Source organism: Perna viridis, chromosome 12 (genome assembly GCF_037379345.1).
Source record: "Perna viridis isolate PV_CMFRI_1.1 ecotype Kerala chromosome 12, ASM3737934v1, whole genome shotgun sequence".
Taxonomy (NCBI): Eukaryota; Metazoa; Mollusca; class Bivalvia; order Mytilida; family Mytilidae; genus Perna; species Perna viridis.
In genome coordinates, this window is record NC_142456.1 from 32,941,264 (window position 1) to 32,964,059 (window position 22,796).

Genomic DNA, 22,796 nt, shown 5'->3' on the forward strand with positions numbered 1-22,796 from the left:
CCTCTCAAGCTTTCATTTGAAACAGATTGAAATCAAACCAAGTTACTTTGATGCTTATATGACATTGATATAAAGAGCCTGAATACAAACATTCCAAAAATTTGTAAGAGTTGTGTCTCTTACCTTAGGTCTTCCTCCTTAATACCAACATTTGTTAAAGTTAATATATTAAGAATTCGACCCGATGAAATCTATGAAAATAACTAATGCCTGTCGCAATACAATTTGACTCGTACTTTTATAAGGTGTTCATCAAATATAAATGTATGAAAATATGAACGATTTAAAATGTGAATATGGACAAAAGATTATCATAGATAATTTTTTATGTCATTGATAACTCGAATGAGGGCTGTTTTCTTGTACCCAATGATTTTAAACATTTTTGTAAATCCGCAAATTACAAAGAAAGCGACACGAGATAAATTCCGGGAATAAGCCTTTATTTGCGCGCTATGACTACTCATAAGGAAACCATTTTCGTTTTAAGATTGACCGAGATGCACAATTTTGCCTTTATTCATAGATTGTAATAAGTATATGAAAAATACAGTGTGATAATCTGTTTATCATGTTTACTTTTAAATTGAGTCAGATATCTTGGTAAACATGAACGAGGGCCGCTTCCATAACTCTTTTTAAAAAAAATTAAACATTTCCAGAAATGACAGAAGAATTATGTGATAAAGCTATTCATTAGAAAACCATGTCCATTTTAAGATATATCGAAGATTAAAGATTTGCCTTTTTTAAACATAAGTTTATGATAATCGCATGAAACGCACCAATTAACAAGTTAAGTTCGATTTATATGTCCTTCTTGTGTGTTTATATCTACAATAAACATAGCATTGCTTGTTCGTTATAACTGGCATAGACTAGAGGCTTGCAATTTTCCCGATTGCCCGAAGAATAGTAATTTCTTCTTAAGAATTGCGGAAATGGTCTCGTACTTCGCATTTGAATGATTGGTGTAGTTTAGCTTTACTACATACATCACTTGAATGGTATAAACTTCCTATATATCATTCCCCCATTTACCATTCCCCATCGAGAATTTCCCATTCCCCATCCTCCATGGAATTCTCATTGCATCTTCCTATCGAATATTTACATTATCATATTGAATTTTATATTTTTAAATTCTTCAACATTTAAGGTTTTATTTCCCCACCCTCCCCATTAAAAAATTAAAAAATCCCCTAATACACCATCCGGATCCTCCTATTCCCCATTCCCCATATACCACAGAAGCTTCCCCGTACATGTACTGTATACTTAATCTTTGAAGTTAAACATTCCTTAAGAATAAGGTTGATGTTTGAACTTTGAACTTTCAAAGAAAACGAGTGATGAAATTGACAATCAATTTGTTTAATACAAAACTGGTAACCTAATTAAATGATTTGACACTTACTGATCCTGTTAGTCATGGACATGCACTCCTTATTTATATATGGGATCATGGCTCTTTTTTCTGGAAAAAAATATATGAAGAGGTCTATATTTTCTAAAAAGCAAAATACAAGAAGAGGGTGGGGAGAGAGAATCTCAGCGTCACCCCTATCAATGAAGTATAGGAGTGTCCCCCAGGGAATACTGCATCATATATAATATGGTTATAGAAAATAAACATTCCTTATAAATGTTTATACATTGTATCGTTTTATTTAGATATATAGCTAATTAAAAAGTAGCACTCCAGATAAGAATCATGCAAAATGTGATTCATGACTGAAAAGCCTACACATTTTAATTCTTGATATTTTATTTAAAATGTCATAGTAATAAAATAACATTTGGCTGTTCATATAACCCGTGTTTTTAGGAGATAAAAAAAATTATAGAATGCACTGCAGATTTCAAAACTAAGGGAGATAACTCTGTAAATAACACTAAAATACAATAGAAACAGTTGGCTTTTTTTATGTTGATTATCACCTAAGAGCAGACAGATTGGATTAAATAATTATACATTTCATCATATAGATCTATAAAGCAACTTAATACCAAACAACAACATGTAGCCTTTTTTGAGGTGTATCACATTTTACACGATTTCGTATGATTCTTACAAAGGCAGTTACTTAATTTCTGCCAATTTATTACACAATGTACAGAATACATGAAGAAGGAAACGAATAGGAATTTTGGACGGGAGGCATTTTTGCCTTTTACCAAATAATTCATTGCATAGTCCTATAAAGAATTCGAAATATCTGCCTTAGGTGTGCATTTATTCCTCAATAAATTGCAGTTTCCAAAGCAAGACGACGTGTTGAAGACGAAATCAAGCGTGCTTAGCGTGATTTATTTGACTCCCAATGATTATCCTCAATACAATGGTTGATTACATTTCTATTACCAGAATGAAATATTTTTTAAAGGAAGTAGAAAAAAACCTGTTTTATGAGGAAACGTTTGTTACTTACACACATATATGTAAGAAGGAACAAATATTTTTCAACTCGTTGTTGACCTCGCCATGGCGAACACATGCAGGATTTCACGACGTTACAACGCCGCTGTTTCCACTTATTTTAATGTTGAAATAAACGTTCATTAAACTGTGCATTGAGTCAATGATTGATTGATTGATTGTTGGGGTTTAACGCCCGAGAAGCAATATTTCAGCTATATTCAGGCGATGAACATGAAGTGGGTGATAAAATAAACGTGAAATGATGATGAAATGAACAGTGGGATGGGACACAAGTAAAATAGGGTCGACAAACTTTGATTGCCTTCGGAAATAGGGAAAGGTGGGTAGGGTCAGGCAATTTAGCCTCCTGTGGCGGAGCCTTATGGTTCCTACTCCGGGAGAATACCACAGTAGGGTTCTTTAACGTGCGAGGAACGTGGCATCTTTCATAACACGGTGCACCACAATGGTTTGCGGTCAGGTTTTCCGTGTTATAGCCTGACAACCCCAGCATGGTGCACAGCGTCAAAACACGTGATATAGTTATAGTAATACCCTTTTCGTAAAAATAAATTATTTTTTTCAGAAACAATCACAAATCCCTAATAATGAATAAAACAAAAAATTTGTCATTTGTTTTTCTTATTGTGAAAATGATCACATCGCTTTGCATTTTCCGATGGTGATACACTCATCAACAAATGGTTATTTAATGGCTAATGGGATTCCAGAATAACACACTGTGTGTAAATAACGTCACGATTTTTTTTTCAATCTTTTATGGTCAAGTAAACAGGTGCTTTTGAATCTTAATATTACAACATATTGCCCTTTAAAAAAAAACTGTATTTGAGTCAACATCTGAATTCATATATATATTTACTGGTCATGCGTAATAAGGGAAAAAGCCAACGGCGGACTAAACATCTAGCAAAAATGAGGGCGTTGGTTGTTCCCGGAGCCCAAAATATCTTTACAGATTATTTGAAAAATTAAACCATATTCTACTTATTTAATAGAAAAAAGATTAATAACATATTTGATTATTTGGCTACATTAAAAACTTCCCAAAACAAACCCTGAATAATCCGAAAGTCTGTCTAAACCAACAAAATTATTTATAACAATTTAAATTTATTTTTGAACATTGTTTAAACGAACGACCCCCCGAAACAAAATCAAACTTTTAAGGTCCAAAAAGAATTAATAAATAACGGTATCGACTCGCACGTTCATAACAGCGATACGGATTGTATCAGTCATGCTCCAGAACACAAATCAAATGACATTTAATGTATACGAAATGAAATTTATACGCTCCCGAAGGGAGCGTAAATGGCTGTTTTATCAACTGGGCCATGCATACTTATGGACAGAAAAGGTATCAATATCCGGTTTGTGCATGTAAATTCAGGAACTTAAAAACAGTACAGTGGCAGCTTCATTTTCGTACACTTCGAAAAATGTGATTGAGAACAGAGCCAGTCTCAGTAGCGTTTTTGGTTAAGTTCAAAACATATCATATTGTTTCCAAGATATGGATTGTCAAAACAGTCAACAGAAGACGCTCCAATGTTTTCGAAAATACCATTACCCATTATTCCGTACGATTGCCAAAACGACCCAAAGACATTTCGGACCACGCCAATCGAACATATAACTGTGACTTGCGCAATAATGTATATCTGTTATGGTTGTATTATCAATTTGGTTCTGTATACTTATGGCAAGAAAAAAACATCAATATCCGGTTTGTACCTGTATTTTCAGTAGCTAAAAAAACAGCATAATGGCAGCTTCATTTGCGTATACTTGTATGTGTGCGATTGAGAACCAAACCAGTCTCGGAAAATATTTGCTAGTTTCGATAATTAAATACAAATCGAATCATAGCTTTTCCAAGAACCCCGTGCAGGTCCGGGTGTTAAAAGAATAGGCCTTACAGCAGCGCTAAGTTTGTCGTAAAAGGCGACTAAATAGTGCTCAGAACCCTAGCCGGGGGCTAGAGCGCTCTGCCCACAGAGCAACTGGGATGTGTGCCCCAGGTGGTGGAAAGGGGTACCCCTGGCATGTTACATGCTGGGGTTGTCAGGCTATAATACGGAAAACCTGACCGCAAACCATAGTGGTGCACCGTGTTGGGAAAGATGCCACGTTCCTCGCACGTTAAAGAACCCTACTGTGGTATTCTCCCGGAGTAGGAACCATAGGGCTCCGCCACAGGAGGCTAAATTGACCGACCATACCCACCTCTCCCTATTTCCAGTGGCAATCAAAATTTGTGGACCCCATTGTCCTTGTGTTCCATCCCTTTTTCATTTCATCATCATTTCATGTTCATTTTATCATCAATTTCATGTTCATAGTTTGAATATAGCTGAAATATTGCTGCTCGGACGTTAAACCCCAAACAAACAAACAAACAAACAAAAAAGCTTTTCCAAGATAGGGTTGGCCTTATAGTCAGCAGTATGACATAACGTAATCAATATTACCCATAATTCTCGGGTCATAACAATTTTGCGAAACGAAAATAATCGGTATAAGAAAGAATCGAAAGGAATCAATTAAATAAAATGAATTAATTCGTTATAAAACATAATTTAACTGTACAAAATGAAACAGATTGGAGCGAAATAAAAGAAATCTTTTAAGAGGTTTTGCAAATTTAAGAACCATAATGTTAACCAGTGCCGGACCAAAAGACATTTCGGACCATGACAACCAATAATTTCTTATGAATGCCAGACAATTCGGCCAATAGACATATTAGACCATGACAATTAGCATAATGCTTTTGGACAAATATATATCATTACAAAATTAACCATACTTGAAGGTTAATATGGTGTAGGCATAGCCTTAATCAGCGAGCATCGTGAGCTTTACCATACATGAAGGTTATAAGTATAATATATCAAATCAGAGCATGGGGAAAGAAGCAAGCAATCTTCATCTTCATTTGTTTCTACATCACTTGACAGATAATCAAAACTGTCCACACTGTAGGGACCACATTGAAGATAATCATCATTTCTTGTTATCTTGCAATTATTATGCTCATCACAGGAGGTCACTGCAGTTTGTCTGCTTAGACTTTAACATTATACTGCTGACAGACATTTAATTTTTCATAAAACATTGATCTATTCATCAGCATTTATGATTATAAATGATATATTTATCATGCACTTTAATTTAATTATTGCAAGCTAGATATCAAAAAAGCATTTCAAATCAATTCCAACTTCCTTAATGAAGGGATCGGTGCATGATGTCTAGTAAACATGAAATATGCAGAAAATACCTCTTTTGTCAAGATCGAGTTAATAATTTTCAATCTTTGAACTTTATCCATCAATGTTTACAAAAAATGTATATTGATAAGATTCTAAAATAAAAAAAAGAAGAGTTTAATTTGAAGATAATGGAAAAGTTATGCAGTATAATTTAAATTGCACAGAGAATTACTATATATATATATATTAATTTTTCAGACCCTTATATATAGTAAAAAAATTTTGAGGTTAAATTTGGAAATATTCTTCCACAGTGGGTGTAATGTGGATAGCTTTTGTGGTAAAATTAGGGAGAAATTACAGTTTCAACCTAAAAGCGCCAAAATCTATCCCTGGCAACCCATGTTTTGCAAATTTTAGAGGGGGGCCGCACGCCCGCCACGCCCCCGCCTGAATCCGCCCTTGTGTATGGAGAGGATATATATATAGGCCTCGCCTGCTACCCTATCCTATTCAATTTATTTATTGAATAAAATATGTTTAAATCATCAAATCAGAGCTGACAATAATTATCAAAGTTGTTTTTTATTAATGTTTCTTCGGGAGCGTTAAAAGGTTTCACCTTCATCATATTAACTGCTATGGAAATGGACATAGCTGGATAATCATGTTATATAAACTAGTCCACCGCTTTAGTAGTGCATCTATTTAGAAGACAGGTATTTTAGTGAATATAATGCAAATACAATTAACTCGATTTTAAAAAGTTTACTTTCTTAGGGGAAATCGTTCATAAAATACAATTTTCAAATTGGATTTTATATTTTTTGTTTCACTTTTTTCCATACGATATTTCATATTACATTGAGTCATTGCTAATAAACAATGTACGATTACTTAACTTCCTATATCCCATACTCCATTGTCTTTTTTACTCTTTTGCCTCATTGCCATTTGTCACATTTCCTATTGCGCCATTTCCCATGCCTTCTGCCCTTGTCCCTTTGTGACATTTCTTACTGCCCAAGCCAGCACTCCTCAGTTTAGTTAAGTTTCGCACTTTTGGCTAGGTATGAAAAATGACATTAATGGAAACCGATGGTTGCGATAGTGATTAAAAATGAAGAATCTATTGTTGATAAAACATTTTCTGAAAAAGGGGACTTTTCAAAGTATTTTGCAATGTTTTATATATTTTCAATGTTGAAGGGGCTTCTTTTCAATGACAATTTGACTTCATTGTGAAAGTGAAAATAAGTCATTTTTTTACCAAGGTAAATTTAGTAAGTGGATTACAAAGAGAAATAGCTCAAAATCTAACCAGCGATGCCCATATGCGGAAGGGGTTTTCGAAGGAAAAAGTTTGGACAGTTATAAGGCATAAAATAAAAATTTAAGATATTTTGCGAGAATTTTGATATTTTTAAACCTGATTTTATGAACTTGTTTGCAAATTTTTGCAAATTTTTGCATGGTTTCTATGGTAACCCTATTTGCTGTGGGTAATTTTTTTTTCCAGAAAATATTTACTGCATTTTGAAGGCCTTGGTTTGAGCTATTTCTAGATATATAGATTTACAGATACTTGATCATTTTTTAAAGTGATAAATGTTACAAAGCATCAGATTATAAGACCAAAATTAGGCAGTTCTACAATACTGTGGAGTGCTGGCCAAATACCCATACTCCTTTTTGGCATTTCCTATTGCCCCATAGCCCTTTGTGGTAGTTTCTGTTGCCCCATTTCCCATGCTCCCATGCCAATTTGTGGCGTTTCCTTTTGCCCCATTCCCGTGCCTTCTGTCCCATACACTTCTGTCACATTTCCTATTACCCTATTCCCAATGCCACCATAACTATGCATACTCCTTCATTTATTCCCTGTAACCCATATCATTACTACCCTTTTATATTGCCATTTACGTCTAACCTATCACTGTACTGAATATATCGCTTAATATTTAAAAAAAAAACACATAAACTACGAGGTATGCGTAGTTAGGGTATACGGATTTAATCGTTTGATCGTATAACCATGAAGAAAAAGATTATGATATTTTCTTCCTTAAAATAAATGATATCACGAAATAGCCAGATATTGTCATAGGACTATGCTTGTCTTTAAAGTATAATCATACCGGATGAGTTAATTACAGAAAAAAAACACCCCAGCTAAATCTGAAGGTCAATCATATAAAAGCTTCTGTTGATAAATCATAATTATCATCTTCCCTACTTCATGCGGTCAAGGTCATGATGTTGCACTACACCCGTTCAGATGGATTTGTTATCAATTTAACGAATATTATTTACTTTTGCACAAACAATACAAAATTTGTACACAGTGGATACCTTTTTATCATAATTTCAAAGTGTGCAGGTAAGATTAACATATTGCACGTTTGAACATATTTTAAAAGCATTATTCTACGTATGAGAAGCAAATTTTACGGACTTTATAAAGTAATTGATACTTTTACTGTTGAATTTGTGTGCGAAATCTTAAACAGGCTTTGACTAATGTATTTTTGCTAGAAAGGAAAGCCAGATTTCTGAAAAAAAAGTATATTTAATCATTCGGTTAGAGACAAAAACAAATGCATTACCATATAAAAGTGAATACAAAACGTTATTTGCATTTGTTTAGGCATGAGAAACCATTAGTTTTATGAGTTGATGAAGTATACGACATTTTCTAGGAACTTTATAAATAGGATCGGATTATAACATTGTGCGCTACAGTAACTTTATAACAAAATGATATTTTATCTGTTGTGAAACAGTCGAATTTCTAACAACACACTAGGGAAATCAGCCTGCAAATCAATACTGGAAACGCATTAATTTACACGGATTCTGTAAAATGAACATATTCATTCATATTCATGAGAGTATTAATTTTCACGGTATTAAAAAAATGATATGTGTTATATCGTATAAAATATCAATTTCAGAGGAACATTTTTCGCGCTTTTCTTTGCAACACAAAAAATTACTAAACCGCGAAAATTAATACGCATTCATTAAACAAATGATGTATATAAGAATATAAAAGTTTGTTAAGTTTCCATGCAGCCCTCTTTCTTTAAAACGTCAAGTCTTGTAGTCATTGGTAATTACAGTCATGAAGGATATATACATGTCTTTTAAATAAATGTTGGAATGAAAGATTTAATTCACACTAGTGTAGTGCCAATCCCTATCCTGACTTTCCGTGAACTCAGAATGTTTATATTGATTTTTCTTAAAATAGGCCAATCATTTGTATGAAGTCATTTAAACCTGATAGATCTGAAACTTGGAGAATCTGTTAAAATCATTATTAAGGAGCTGACAAGTTAGAAATAGAAAGCAGGTAAGGTAAATTGCTAGTAATAAATGTCTTATTACGATCATTACTTTTTGTATTTGAAGAGTGAATACATTAATTAAGTATCAGTGTTCATAAAAAAAGACAGGAGGTGATTCATGCATTTCAAAAACCCACTGAAATCACTTTTATTTCTTGTTAAAAAACAGTTACTGGTCATATCATCAGTCAGTCCTAGTTTTTTATTCGGTCGTTGCGCTTTTGAGATAAAAAGTATATATATTGTCCATGAAATTGACACCTTGCAAGAGTTATTGTTCTTGATTTTGCTTGATTTAATTGATTTTAGTGAGAGATAAATGTATGATTTTCTCAAAAGTACAGATCTAAATTTGGAAAGGACAACTGTTACGTAATAATATATCGTTAGTAGATTGAAAAAGCATCATTTGTTCGGTGGGTTTTATTCACCATGAATCACTTTAATATTGGCACTGTCTGAATTTTATATGGACTGGTACTTAAATACTGACATTCACTAGTTGTTTAACACGAGCAAAATTGCATCGTATAGCACTTATATTGTAGTTATCTACGGTTTTTGAACTTTCTGTAAACACAATTGAAGCATGTTTTCAGTCTGTGTATATCAGTCAGTGAAATGTCACATTTATTGCCACCAAGATGGAAGGGGTGATCGATATACATGTATAAGTTTCTTTCTTCTCACCTCCTCTCTCCTTTGGAACATTATATACATTGTAGGACTGGTAAGACTGCATTTAGAATGTGTTATCTTATGTTGTTGTATTACAATTGGAAAGGCATTCTAGGAAATTATTCACAACTTACTATATAGACAAAACTTATCGATCGTTTCAATATTGTGTCATAATTCGATCGATGTAATAGCTGTGACATTGAACTTGTTTAACGATTGAAAATGGCTTAAATTCAAAACTGAATTCGTCCTGTACTTACAAATGTGTTTAGATGATAGATGAAGATTTATCGCTTTTTCAGTGAATTTACGGATATCAAGATTTAAATAATGAGCAACACAGAGAATAGAGAGAAATGGACAAAGCCAGCAGACTTCGTAATTTCCTGTATTGGCTGGGCTGTTGGTCTTGGAAATATCTGGAGATTTCCATATCTATGTTATAAAAACGGAGGGGGTGAGTTTATGAATTAAAGTTGAAATAGCAATATTATAAAATATTTTTGAAATCAATTAAATCTATGGTATAGCTGAATTCTTTACACAATGTTTCATTAAAATAAACAAAAATTACTCAGACCCTATTGGGTGATAAAAAAAAAACCCAAAAGTGATTTCAGTCGCTAGACTTGAATTTTTATGAACAATTCGGCGGATGTTTCTAGAAAGGCAGAGGACACTTACCGTACCGGTACACCTGGTCCATGCTCCGAGTTAATAGTGGTCTCCGAGTTGCTCATTTACTTTTGTCACTTTGTATGCATAATTTTGATCATTCTACGTTCTTTGTGTGTGTCTTTTTTCCATGTTCGGTCTTTGTACCTGGATTACATTCTTTTGATTTCCGCTAGAATCTTGTTTCCCTTGATTACTCTTTCAAAAATAGATTCTTTATCTGTTGTTGGTTCGTTCTACGCGGTTTGTGTCACGTGTCACCCTTGACTGTCCGGAAATTGCGGTAATCAAAGTAAGTTTCTATCAGATTATTATTAACTGACATTTGTTTTACATCGTGAAGTAATACCACAGACAGCAATATTCAAAGGGCAATGTATGCCAAGTTGTCCACGCTTTTGGTACACGATAAATTATTCCGATCTTTAAAGTGGAAATACAGTAAAACCTGAAAAATACAATTTCAATTCATTTTATAACACAGTAACTCATCATCACTGCATACAATCTTTGAAATATTACAGGTGCTTTCTTCATACCTTACATCACTATCATGGTTCTTGGTGGAATCCCTATCTTCATCATGGAAGTTGCCATAGGCCAGTATATGAGTAAAAGTGGACTTCACGCCTGGAATATTTCGCCATTGTTTAAAGGTTTGTGCAAACATTTACAACATTTAAATGGTATAACTTTCCAATTTGCGTCATTTATCACAATCAATGCTCCCTCTTTTTCAAAATTCCCAATACTAATCCCTTCAAAATGTAAACTGATAATGCATTACAACTGAACGTATTTTTTCTTTGAATATCTGACTTTTCAAGTAAATGCTTTGAGATGCATCAAATATAATTACGGTCAGAAAAAAATCTTTTAAATAGAACTATTAATCCCAGAAACATCATAAGAATAGGAAATCGGTCAGATTCAAATGGTAGAACCTTAATAATCCAACATTCCTGAAGATATGATTATAATACTTTGCTCGATTGTGTGGTTGCTTACATGGAGCTTTAACTTAATTCAATTTGCAAAAGGGTACCAACATAAGGATTAATGTTCCATTGGAGTATATTCTGGGATTTATGTCAGCAGCAAGCTCATTGGTGGACCCAAGGGGAGGAAATTAGGTGGATGGAATCCTTTTCTTAACATTTTGTTAGTTCTAGCATCTAATTACCAACAGTTTACAAATACTAGCCTATAAATCACTTGTATTTGGACCCCCCCTCCGAAATCACTGGATTGGCGCCTGAGACACATGTGCCAAATGTAAATTTTCAGTCTGATTAAAATTATTGTTTGCTTCGGTTATGAAATATCTCTACAGCTTTTTCGATAAATAGAATTATTTGTTTTTTCCTCAAAATAATTGATGTATTATTTTACAGCTCAACGAATTCAATCCCCTCTACATGGGAATAGAGCCAAATTCTTCAAAAAGATAGAAAGTTTTTTTTTTAATTGCAGAATCTGTATTAACAAAGCTAATTATAGATGTAATATACACCGAAACATGCCACGATTGTTTCAGGGTAAAAGAATAAGCATATAAAGGCAATGGGTTCCAGAAAAAAAAACAAAAAACGGTTCCTTTGGTGTCAATTTATGGCAAATCAAACCACTTCTCCAGCGCCAAAATAAATCCGATTTAACAAGTTCAAATGTATATAACTTTTGTTTTCATTCCCATTACAATTTGATTATTGAAATGTTATATAATTAAGTCCAATATGTTTTTTTTATATTCTCGTCGAATATAATATATAATTGTAAATAAAAATGAACCTTGGAATCGTGTGTTTCGTGGACATATAATCCTGCATTTCCAGTGAAATGGAACTAAAAATGAAGATAGACTGACCACAAGTATTTTGTTTCAAAGAAAATTGATGTAACCTGTTAACTTTACACACCCCCCTAAAAAGAAATAATAATAAAAAACAATGGAACAAAATATACCCCCAGGGACCCCCCCCCCCTAAAAAAATAAAACGAAACAAAACATGTGGCCATGTCCAGGCAATGACACGAGACATCTGCAGAGTTTTTATGTGAACCAGCGGCAGTCAAACTTATGCATAGATACACTTATTTTGCGCGCGCCAAACTCAGTAGTTTTTAAGCGTTCTACAGATGTATGACTTAAGATAATCAACACTTCAAAGTTGTTTGTATTAATGAATCAGTCCATTAAGATTTAGAGATAGCTGCAACAAATTATATTCCCGACATTTGAACACGCTATTTATTTAATTCTTCTTTTACAGCTGCTTTTGATAATATCTTTAATGTGAGAGGTATCGATCGTTCCCTCTTTGTGTTCAATTGTAACTATAATTATACACAGAATATTTAAAGTAGCCTTTTCAATTACCCTCATCAAGTTAAGCTCTTACTCTATATTCATGGTTTTATGTATTGCAAAAGTATCATATCAATGATTTCATGTCTTATTAAGAATCTGGCAAAAAACTAATAACTAAGTACCATTATTTTCAAAAAGCCATCGATTTGAACAAGAATGTTCCACTATATATCTATTCAAAATGTCTGGTAACTACATTAAAGATGTTCGGAACAATTTTAATAGAATGAGAGACTGTATGCTCTTTTTATAGAGTTATCTTCTCCTTCATCGGACACTTACAATGTTAAATATGAAATTTTCAAAATATTTTTTTTATCTTAGAAAGTATTCATTCTTCCCTTAATTTGAGAACAAGTGCAATTTTACGACCAGTGTGGAATTTTGTAAGTTTTTTAGTAGTTCACCCACCGCCTGGTTCTTACAGAGACTTATATTATTTCACAACGTGGTCAGATCAGTTCGACAGAGCATGGAAATAGAAATTTATCATTATAACGAATCGATCGAGATGAAGTAATGGAAACGTTTATGACATAAAATCACAGACAACATCCTCGACGGATCAATGGGAAATGTATTCACTCACCTGTGAAAAAAATCAACAAAAATAAACGAGTATTTTATACACATGTAATGGGGTCATACATGGAATTCAACCCTTTTGTGAGAATGTCCACCTAATGTTCAACTCTGTCATCTGCAATATATACATGTACATGTGCGATACGTGGAAAGATGCACATGGAAGGAACTGGTTTTGTTTAGATCGCCTCTTTTTGAAAATCAAAACAAAATTATTGAATTATATGTAGTTATAGTAATAATCCTTTAATAATAAGGCATGGACAAGCGGTTATTTCTCCCTTTCCCTCGCCTCCTCCCTTCTTGTCTTTCTTTACCATATCTACCGTCCCTACTAAAATGATGCTTTATACTTCTGCATAGATAATTTTTATTTTTATATTTTTATCGAAAGAGGTCATTTTTCAGGAATAAAGCTGCGCACGAGTCCTTAAATCATTTTTGAAATAAAAAAAAACTTTCAAATGATTTTTAAGAACACACGAGGAATACGATGTAGGCTATATCCAACATGTTTAACTCAAAGGTGACCATCTGGCATATTAACTTCGAAACCACTTTAAAACACATGTATGTATTGCTGGTATTTATGATTTGAAACTTCAATATTCAAATTGTTCATTACTAATATTCATATATCTAGTGGTGCTGAAGGGGCTGTAATTAATCAAACCATTTCATTTATTACCTTGTTTTAAATTAAGCAAAAGGTCAGTAAGTTAATGACTCCAACCTGTTTCTCACGTCAAATTGGTTCGATACAGAACTGTGAGTCATAAACAGAGCTAAGTATTCCACATTATCATACATTTCTATCTTACCCTTGCTTGTTGGTTCGTAACAATCGTTGAAGCTTAATATAATCATCCAGTAGCAGTCTTTGTAAGAATCAAGCAGTACACCCAAAAAAGGCTACATATTTTTATTTTTGTAATTAAGTTGTTTTATGGGTCTTTATTGCGAAATGTGTAATTATTCATTCATATCTGCCTGCTCTTAGTAGATAATCAACATTGAAAATCCAATAGATTTTATTGTATTTTAGTATCATTTCCAGAGTCATCTCCCTTAAATTTTGAAATATACAGTGCATTCTATATTTTTTTTAAATCTCCTATGAATATGCGTTATATGACAAACAACATTTTACTTTCTGTTTACTATGACAATTCAAACAAAATATCAAAAATAAAAATATGTAGGCATTCCAACCATGAATCACACTTTACATGATTCTTTTGTGAAGTACTACTTAATCAGATGCTAAATATGTGACATTTTAAAATTATTTCATTCCCTTCCCCAATCTCATTACACAATATTTCAATTTAATAATACAATTTTACATTTCTGTATTACAAACTTTCACTGAATACTATTCACCAAATGCCTTTTGTTCTCTTTATTTCTGAATACTATTCACCGAGTGGGATTTTTGTCTTTATTTCTGAATACTTTTAACCTAATTGCATTTTCCCATTAATTCGTAATACATTCATTTATCCGATGCCACTTTTTCATAATTTTACCAAGCATCATTCCACAATTCATCACACACAAAATTCACCTATTAACACTATTCCCTTTATTCCATCATACACCATTTGTACTGCATCCCCTAACTCGAGCATACAGAGTTCAACCCCTTCCCCTCATTCCATCACATATCATTTACACTATTACTCTAATGCACCTTACGCCACTCACATCCCTCCTTATTCAGCCCCTACACCAATCAACTCTTCATACCTTCCCGAATTTCAATTGTACACCATTCTTCGATACGAACCTCATTATCGCCTTACAACATACATTATTCACCTATTTACAATCATCCATACTCTCTTCACAATACAACATACACTCTATCGCAGTTGTACCTTTTTTAACATACCATTCGCCCAATGATTACTTTTCATTTATTCCACCGTACAGCATTAACCTATTCACTATGCCCTTTTCCCACCATATACCATCCCATATACCATGCTCTAGTGTAGACAAACTATATACAATGAAAGTACTTTTGTTCTTGGGGTAACAAGTTTTGTGGTTTTCTTGTGTAAGCCTGACCACGAAAGTTAATATCCAACGAAAAGGATATTCCAATTGATGTGTGTACTGAAAACCTCATAACCACGAGTTCAAGAATCAATGAAATTTATATCTTCCCTAATCCTCGTAATTTGGTATCCATTTCATAGTAATTGAATTTCTTATAGCATATAATGCACCACTCATTAAAATGTGAGTCCAACGGTAATCTCAACACAAATTATAAGTAGAAATGAAAACGAATGTCAGTTGACGTGTTTTACAAAATGCTTATAATTACAATTCGATTAAGATGCTAGATATTATTAAGGTAATGTAAAAAAAGAACTTCTTTGAAACACGTGTTTTAATCAGACTTGAACAAGTTTATGCCAATTTATGTTATACAAGTAAATAGGAATAAATTATCTGGTATGCTGCTGAGTAGGTTGAAGTTCTTTATGCTATTTCAGGTATTGGTGTTGCGACAACCGTGATGTTGTTTATGCTAAACCTCTATTACATACTCGTCATGACGTGGGCAGCTTTCTACTTTGTTATGAGTCTGACGTCTACATTGCCTTGGTCACATTGTAATAACTACTGGAATACAGACAGGTACACAATTTCCATAACCTCGTACTAGTATTCGAATTGAAATACACGAATATAGGATCACATATATTATCTTGAATATTTAGAACTTGGTGAGTTTTGATTTTTACCGCAACACTGATTTCCATCGAAAATAAAGTCTATGCAGTAACTTTAAATAAATTATGTATTGTGCAGTCCCATTTCAAAAGAGTATACCGTCAAAAAACATTTACACCCGTTTATTTATCATATCACCAAGATTGGACAAGAAAATTGTCTCTTGGGGCTCGATAACTTTCACCATGGTCATAATTTATAAATTGTATAAACATAAACCCATGATGAAGTCTAATTATCTCAGATTTGAGTGTTTATAAACTTAAATGATAAAAATTGATGAACGCAAAAATCAACCTCTTGATATAATAGTCACAGCTTTTCTGTTGCAAAGGCTTTTAATGCAGCAGTGTTTTAGATTGTCAATATTTACAGAATATTACATGCCAATATATGTATCCTATGCTGTTATTTGACATATCATTTTTATTTAAATGTAGTTTGTCAACTACATTTAAAGTGCGTTCCAAGTAGGGGTGCGATATGAGGTGAGCTATATTGGCCTAGGGATGTGATGAACATTATGTGACGTTTGATTAACAATATGCAGTTTATAATATACCTGTCTTTTTAAACATATTTTGTTATTTATTGTGAGTAAAATCCTCATTTCCGTGACCTATTTGAGAACTGATGTAGTCAATAAGATTATAATCAGAAGCCTAGCACTTATGTATACTTCCTATATAGTGGCAACTGTGTCAGTCATTCTTGTAATAATAAGTTCGATAATTGAACAATAAAGGCTTCGCTAGAGTTTTGGAGTTTCGAAATTTTGAATATTTGATATTGTTTCTTGACCATCCACCTTCCGACAAACTTTTATTAAAAAAAAGACATACTGAGGTGTCAAAAAATAGGTATTAACACAATCGGAAACCTCAAAAATGCAACAGACAAAAAAAATAAATTACCTAAAACGAGTCCGGCATGCGGAATAACCCCTTATTCATATTTAAGAAGATCCGCTGTGTTGATCGTTTGTCAATTAGTACATGGATATTTAGGACATGATGACTTGTCAGAATTACCAATTGCCTAATCAAAATACAACCAAATGTCCCAGTAATGAATATGTAGCTATATAAAATTAATCGTCTAAATAAAATCAACAGGGTGATGGATCGTTAAAAACGATACGAAACGTAACAATAAATTAAAAAAACGTCTAAATATGTTTAACATCAACAGAAGATGGTAAAATTTACATTGAATATTTCGGATAACTGATATCCTTCTTCAGCATAATACTCATAAAACTTATAAAACTTAATGAGCATACAACTCACAAAGTTCAAGATCAAAACAGATTCAGAAGCTGAATCACGTACGCTGTGGGTGATTGTACCTTTATCAAAGGCACACATAAGCAAATGATAAGGAGCCTGAATGAAAATAACAAAGGGGATCTTTTTATCAAAATTAAAAATAAGAATTAACTGTGGAAAACAATTTAAAAAAGTCAAAATATACTAGTACGGCGTATTGATGTATAGCATGTAGTGCTGTACCAGCCTTAGACCAAGACCTAAAAATGGATTGTTTTTTTTTTTCGTTTATTCCATCAGGAGAAGTTGTTTGTAATTTCTTCATCCAAAAGCTTTCCCGAGACACTCTTTTACATTTTGACCATTTCTTATTGGTTGAGATCCTCCTGGGTGTGTCCGGTGGATCTGAGATGGCGACTTAGATGGAGGTCTGGTTTACATTTGTAGTCATTGCGATGACCACTCGTACGCCTGTTGAAAGGTTGTTCTGTTTCGCCAACGTACTGCATACCACATCGGCACTGGAGAAGGTATATGGTATTTTCGGTTTTGCAAGTCACGTCGCAAAAATGGCAAATTCCTTTCCAGTGCACTAGTTTTTAAACGTTTTGGTGTGGAGAATCTGGGTACAGGTCTTACATCTGTTATCTCCACATGGTCGACACTGGCCCGTTGTATTTTATTTGGGCTGAGATGAAATCTCTGCTCTTACTAGGGCATCTCTTAGGCTCCTAGGTCTACGGAATTCCAGGACCGGGGCCTCAGGAAAGAGCTTGGAGAGCTTGGGATGTTTTTGAATGTCTTTCCAATTTGAATGCAGTAACTGCGAGAGTTTCCCAAAGGTTGGATGGTATGTAAGCACAAAAGGGACCCTTTTGTTCTTTTCTTAGGTTTGTACTCGAGGAGATCTTTACGGCTGATTTTGTTAGCACGTTCAAATCCCCGAACTATATCTGTAAATTTATAGCCACGCGATAACAAATGACCACGGAGTTCATCTAGACGTTTGTTGGTGGTATCGTCAGAAGAAGTGCCTGACTGTATGGTATGCTTTTAGTACAATGTTTTGGATGACAACTATTGGGATTCCAGTTGTTGCCATGATAGGTGAAAAATGACGTTTTTCTAACAGTTTTTAGCTAATATCTCGAAAACTATGATAGATAGGAATAATCTTTCAATTGTTGAAATGATCCTTATGATAAGGCTTACAAAAGTCTAAAAAAAGCAAAGATGTCGGACGAGTTCTTGTTAGAGTAATTGCCCTTGAAAGGGAAAAATAATGTTTAGCAGTTTTCAGTCAATATCTTGAAAACTATAATAGATAGAAACTTTTTAGTGGATGAAATAATCCGTAGGATAATTCAGTTTTGTTTGAGTCAAAATTGTCGGACAACTCCTCGTCAGAGTTATTGCCCTTCAAGGGCAAAAATTTAACAAGTAAGCGATTCAGGCTTCTGGGAGTCTCTTGTTTTGAACATACCCTACTCGTGCATAGGTTAAGCCTGTGATACGTAATGAGATGCTTAAACCTTGAATAACCTTCAATACCTAGCTTTGTAAGTCATACTTGCAATGTGTTGTCTTTTTAAGGTGCTATGCAGGACAAGTATCTAATGGGACGAATTTGACCAGGCCAAATGACACGGTAGACTCCACTGTAGAATTTTGGGAGTAAGTAATTAGTTGTACACAAACGTACGATTGAATGCCATAACATTTTACGATTTTTAATGCACCATGAATATTATTTTGAAAAGCTATATATGTGAATAAGAAAATGTATTTTATAATAAAACCCGGTTTGGGTTAATTTTAAATTAACCATTAATCTTTTTTGTAAAAGAATCATGCTTTTAACCAACCAAATATGATTTACACTTGTTAGCAATGAGTTGCAAAGAAAAAATATATATCTGTATCACATTATGCCTCTCGTTAGCTGTCTTTAGCATGTATATTATTTCTTTATAACTTTAATTGTGACAGGATGAATTTTATACTAAGCAAAGGAGTAAATGCAAATAACTAGTATTTCGAGAACACGTCCTTTGCACATACTTCTTCACCAGTTGTAAATATTTTGTAAAAGGACAAAAAGAATGATGCAAGCGAAAGAGAATGAGAGATCGTCAGGTTATAAATGCGTAATAAAACATATGCTTAGAACCTTTTATTTTATGATCTAAGAACTGCGACAGCACCAGTTTGTCAGCCGAGTATTTGTTTGCTCGATATGTTTGTCATCCATTCACAAGATTTCAAAGACATCCTAAACAAACAGTCGCTCAACAATAGTTTTTGAACTTAATATTCATCAAAACAATATTTCATTTCTTTACAAAAATCAACACTCAGAGGTAGATATGGCCAAAACAAAATCGGAAAAATAGTAGTAAATGTTGCATTATACTGGGAATATATGTGCAGACGTGATGAGGGAAACATAGCCGACCAATGTGAATTGTTTACAGAAGAATGTTTAACAGTTCCAGAGAAATTTTAACCTGGTTCCCGATATATCTAACCTGGTTCCCAATAAATGTTTACCTGGTTCCCGTTTGCTTAAACTTGTTTCATATTCAGGCGACGGGTTCTTCAAATCTCAGATAGTATCGACAATGCTGATGGATTAGTTTGGGAGTTGGTCATTTGTCTCCTTGTTGTTTGGATTGTTGTTTATTTTATTGTCTGGAAAGGAATTAAATGGACGGGAAAGGTATAGTGAAGTCAAAGATTCTAATGCAACGACTTTGTAACTGTAGTTCTAATTGGATATCGAAATCACGCGACCTTTTAATTTGTGTCATACAGCTTACTTCATTGAATAGCAGTTGACGATTCACACAGTTTAATTTAGTGAAGTCAAAATAATTTTTAAAAAATCCATTTAAATGTAGATCTGTATTTGATATTTGAATTTTTTGTGTTAACATTTTTGACTTTATGAAATCTCAGAATATGATTGTAGTTGAAATTTGAAACTTTTCATTTAATAAGTTGCATTAGAATCAATTAAATGGTGTTGCATTTAAAGCGGTTTTGATGTCAACTGCGGGTAAGTTTCAAAAACATGAATAAACGTATGTCACAGGCATATATCTGTACTTTTTAAATAGAATCTCCACACTTGACATTTTGATTACTTTAAATGGAATACTACTACTACAACTACCTAAAGTTGGGTTATTGCAAGAGCTACAGAAAATCGTTTTACGTTTATCGTAAGACAATACGACATCGATACATATTTTAATCTCCAAAAGTTTTTTTCCCACTCTTTTCTGGCAGTATTCATATATAAAATAATGCTAACAAGTACATTTGTAGAATAAATGTGATAATGCATTAAGAAATTTATATCATTTGAATGCTAAATCTTACTGTTTAGATATAAACCTTGCAATAACCCTAGTAATTTATAGAAAATTGATGAAAAGCATGGCCGAAATAAGTGACATTTTATTATTGGCCTTTAGGAGCAAAGGCAAGTTGAAAAAAATGTATTTATTGCAGTATCATAGGTTCCATAAAGTGGGTTTTAACATGTTTTTTCCTGCCCAAATGAGATTTTGAAACATGTTCGGGCTAAGTCTGTAGGCAAATTTTTAAAAAATTTTCGTTTTTTGTTTGTTGTGTTTTAGAAAACTTAAAATCTCGAGTTTATGAATTGGAAGGGCATAATATTCTAACTTAAATGCAGCAATAAACAATAACGTTTACACAACAAGTTTTATACTATATGTGATATGTGTTATACTAATGTTTTAAAATTCTAGACGACATTTAATGACAAAATAGTAGAATATGAAATTTAACAAAAACATCCTTGCTGTGGCAAAGTTTAATACGGAACTTTATGTTAAAAAAATTGCATGAAAATGTAGATGTACTTCGAATTTTTTTTCATAAAATAACATTTTATTCATAGTTCATTTGAACATCAATTGGCAAAATAATAACAATATAACAAGAGAAAAAAAACGATATTATTAAAGACATTCCGTTTTTCTACTGTAGGCAGTGGTCATCAAAGAATAAGTTACGTTTAATTTTGAAACAAGAAAACATTTCATTTTTCACAAGAAAACAGCGATAATCATTTAGTAGTTAAAAATTGTCTTACGTAATTCAGAATTCATCGAAATTTGAATCTTACCCAAAGGTTCATGTCATGAACATCATTAGAATAGACAGCACAAACGACACCTAGCTTTATACGTTCTTAAAATATTTGTCTGTATTCCTCCACCATGTATACTACATATCAATGATATTCTCTGAATCAGGGCGCTGGTGAATCTTGGTGTAATTATTCAAAAAAGTTTCTGAAGTGCAGAAATACCCAAGCTCCATGCAGCGGCAGACGTTCGTATTGCTTCTCACTTACCGCTGCAGACAGGCCTTTCGAAATTCTGGGATATTATTCAATTCAATCGTCGGTTGACAATCGGATAACTTCATTCACTTTTCCCCGTCTTTGAATGATTATTGCCTTTTCTGAGAGGGCTGGCTGTGGAGTCTGGAGTGAATTTTGAACGTCAGACTCAGTTTCGGAGCTTGAGGAACACCACACGTTTAAGTGTCGGTCAGCGAGGATTAGATTATATGAAAGACATTGCAATATTATCATTTAAAAAATACCGTAACAACATGGGAGAGAACTAACTTTTCTCCTATCATTCTTTTGTAAATTTTAATTCACCTTTCTGCATCCACTAGTACTTATAAGACGAACAAACTGTCAATTCATCTTTAAATAGACCCTAAACTATTTATTATTTTTTCAATTTTGCCAGATTCCAACACTTAATCTCAAAAGTGAAGATTAGTGTTATAATGTATACGGATACGTTTGCTTATGTCTGCCGACTGTATATTTTTATCAAAGATGTCAGTCATTTGAATACAACAAGAAATGTTAAAAGGCCAGTTACAATTTCCAATTCATTTACCTTTAAATTGACATTACGCAGCGGTGTTTACTTTTTTTTTTCGACCGAACAAGAACTGTGGACATCTACTATTTTGAGATGGCATATTTAATAACATAGATGGAATTATTGATTGTAAACAAATAATATATACTAGTTATGAGGAATAGACCCTTGTGTGCTAACTGTAGACTACTCGATGAACATGCGCAGTGCATCCTCAATACACACTTCCGTGAGGAAAATTCTGTTGTTCTACCCAAGCAATACCTCACGGAATTGTATACTGAGCATGCTCATTAATTTACCACAAATGGGTCTATTCAACAATTCCATTTGTAACCGACCTTTTACCAACACTCGCTTGCGATAAATTTTGTCAGCTAAAAGTATTATTTCTTTTAACTCATTGAACGCTATTATCTAGCAGGTCTTTTATCAAATTAGAATACTTCATCAAGATGGTAAGTATTGTAAAATAGCTCGTCCGTATATTAATTAGAAAAACGAAAACTATAATCAT

General features: G+C 33.2%; 1 protein-coding gene across 5 annotated transcripts in view; it reads left to right on the plus strand.

The window, feature by feature from the left end:
- LOC148602103 (sodium- and chloride-dependent GABA transporter 2-like) overlaps window positions 1–22,796 on the plus strand; it is a 35,778-nt gene that overhangs the window by 3,170 nt on the left and 9,812 nt on the right. For 2 of the 5 annotated variants that reach the window (XM_088554886.1, XM_088554882.1), the window contains exons 2-7: window positions 8,915–9,016; window positions 9,995–10,149; window positions 10,892–11,023; window positions 15,831–15,975; window positions 18,933–19,013; window positions 19,926–20,058. In XM_088554886.1, the coding sequence (XP_088411012.1) occupies window positions 10,023–10,149; window positions 10,892–11,023; window positions 15,831–15,975; window positions 18,933–19,013; window positions 19,926–20,058 (618 nt within the window). In that variant the 5' untranslated portion in view covers window positions 8,915–9,016; window positions 9,995–10,022. Of the gene's footprint in view, window positions 1–6,304; window positions 6,381–7,790; window positions 8,042–8,914; window positions 9,017–9,618; window positions 9,742–9,994; window positions 10,150–10,891; window positions 11,024–15,830; window positions 15,976–18,932; window positions 19,014–19,925; window positions 20,059–22,796 lie in introns of those variants that run through there. The other 3 variants (XM_088554883.1, XM_088554884.1, XM_088554885.1) reach the window with 3 other exon arrangements.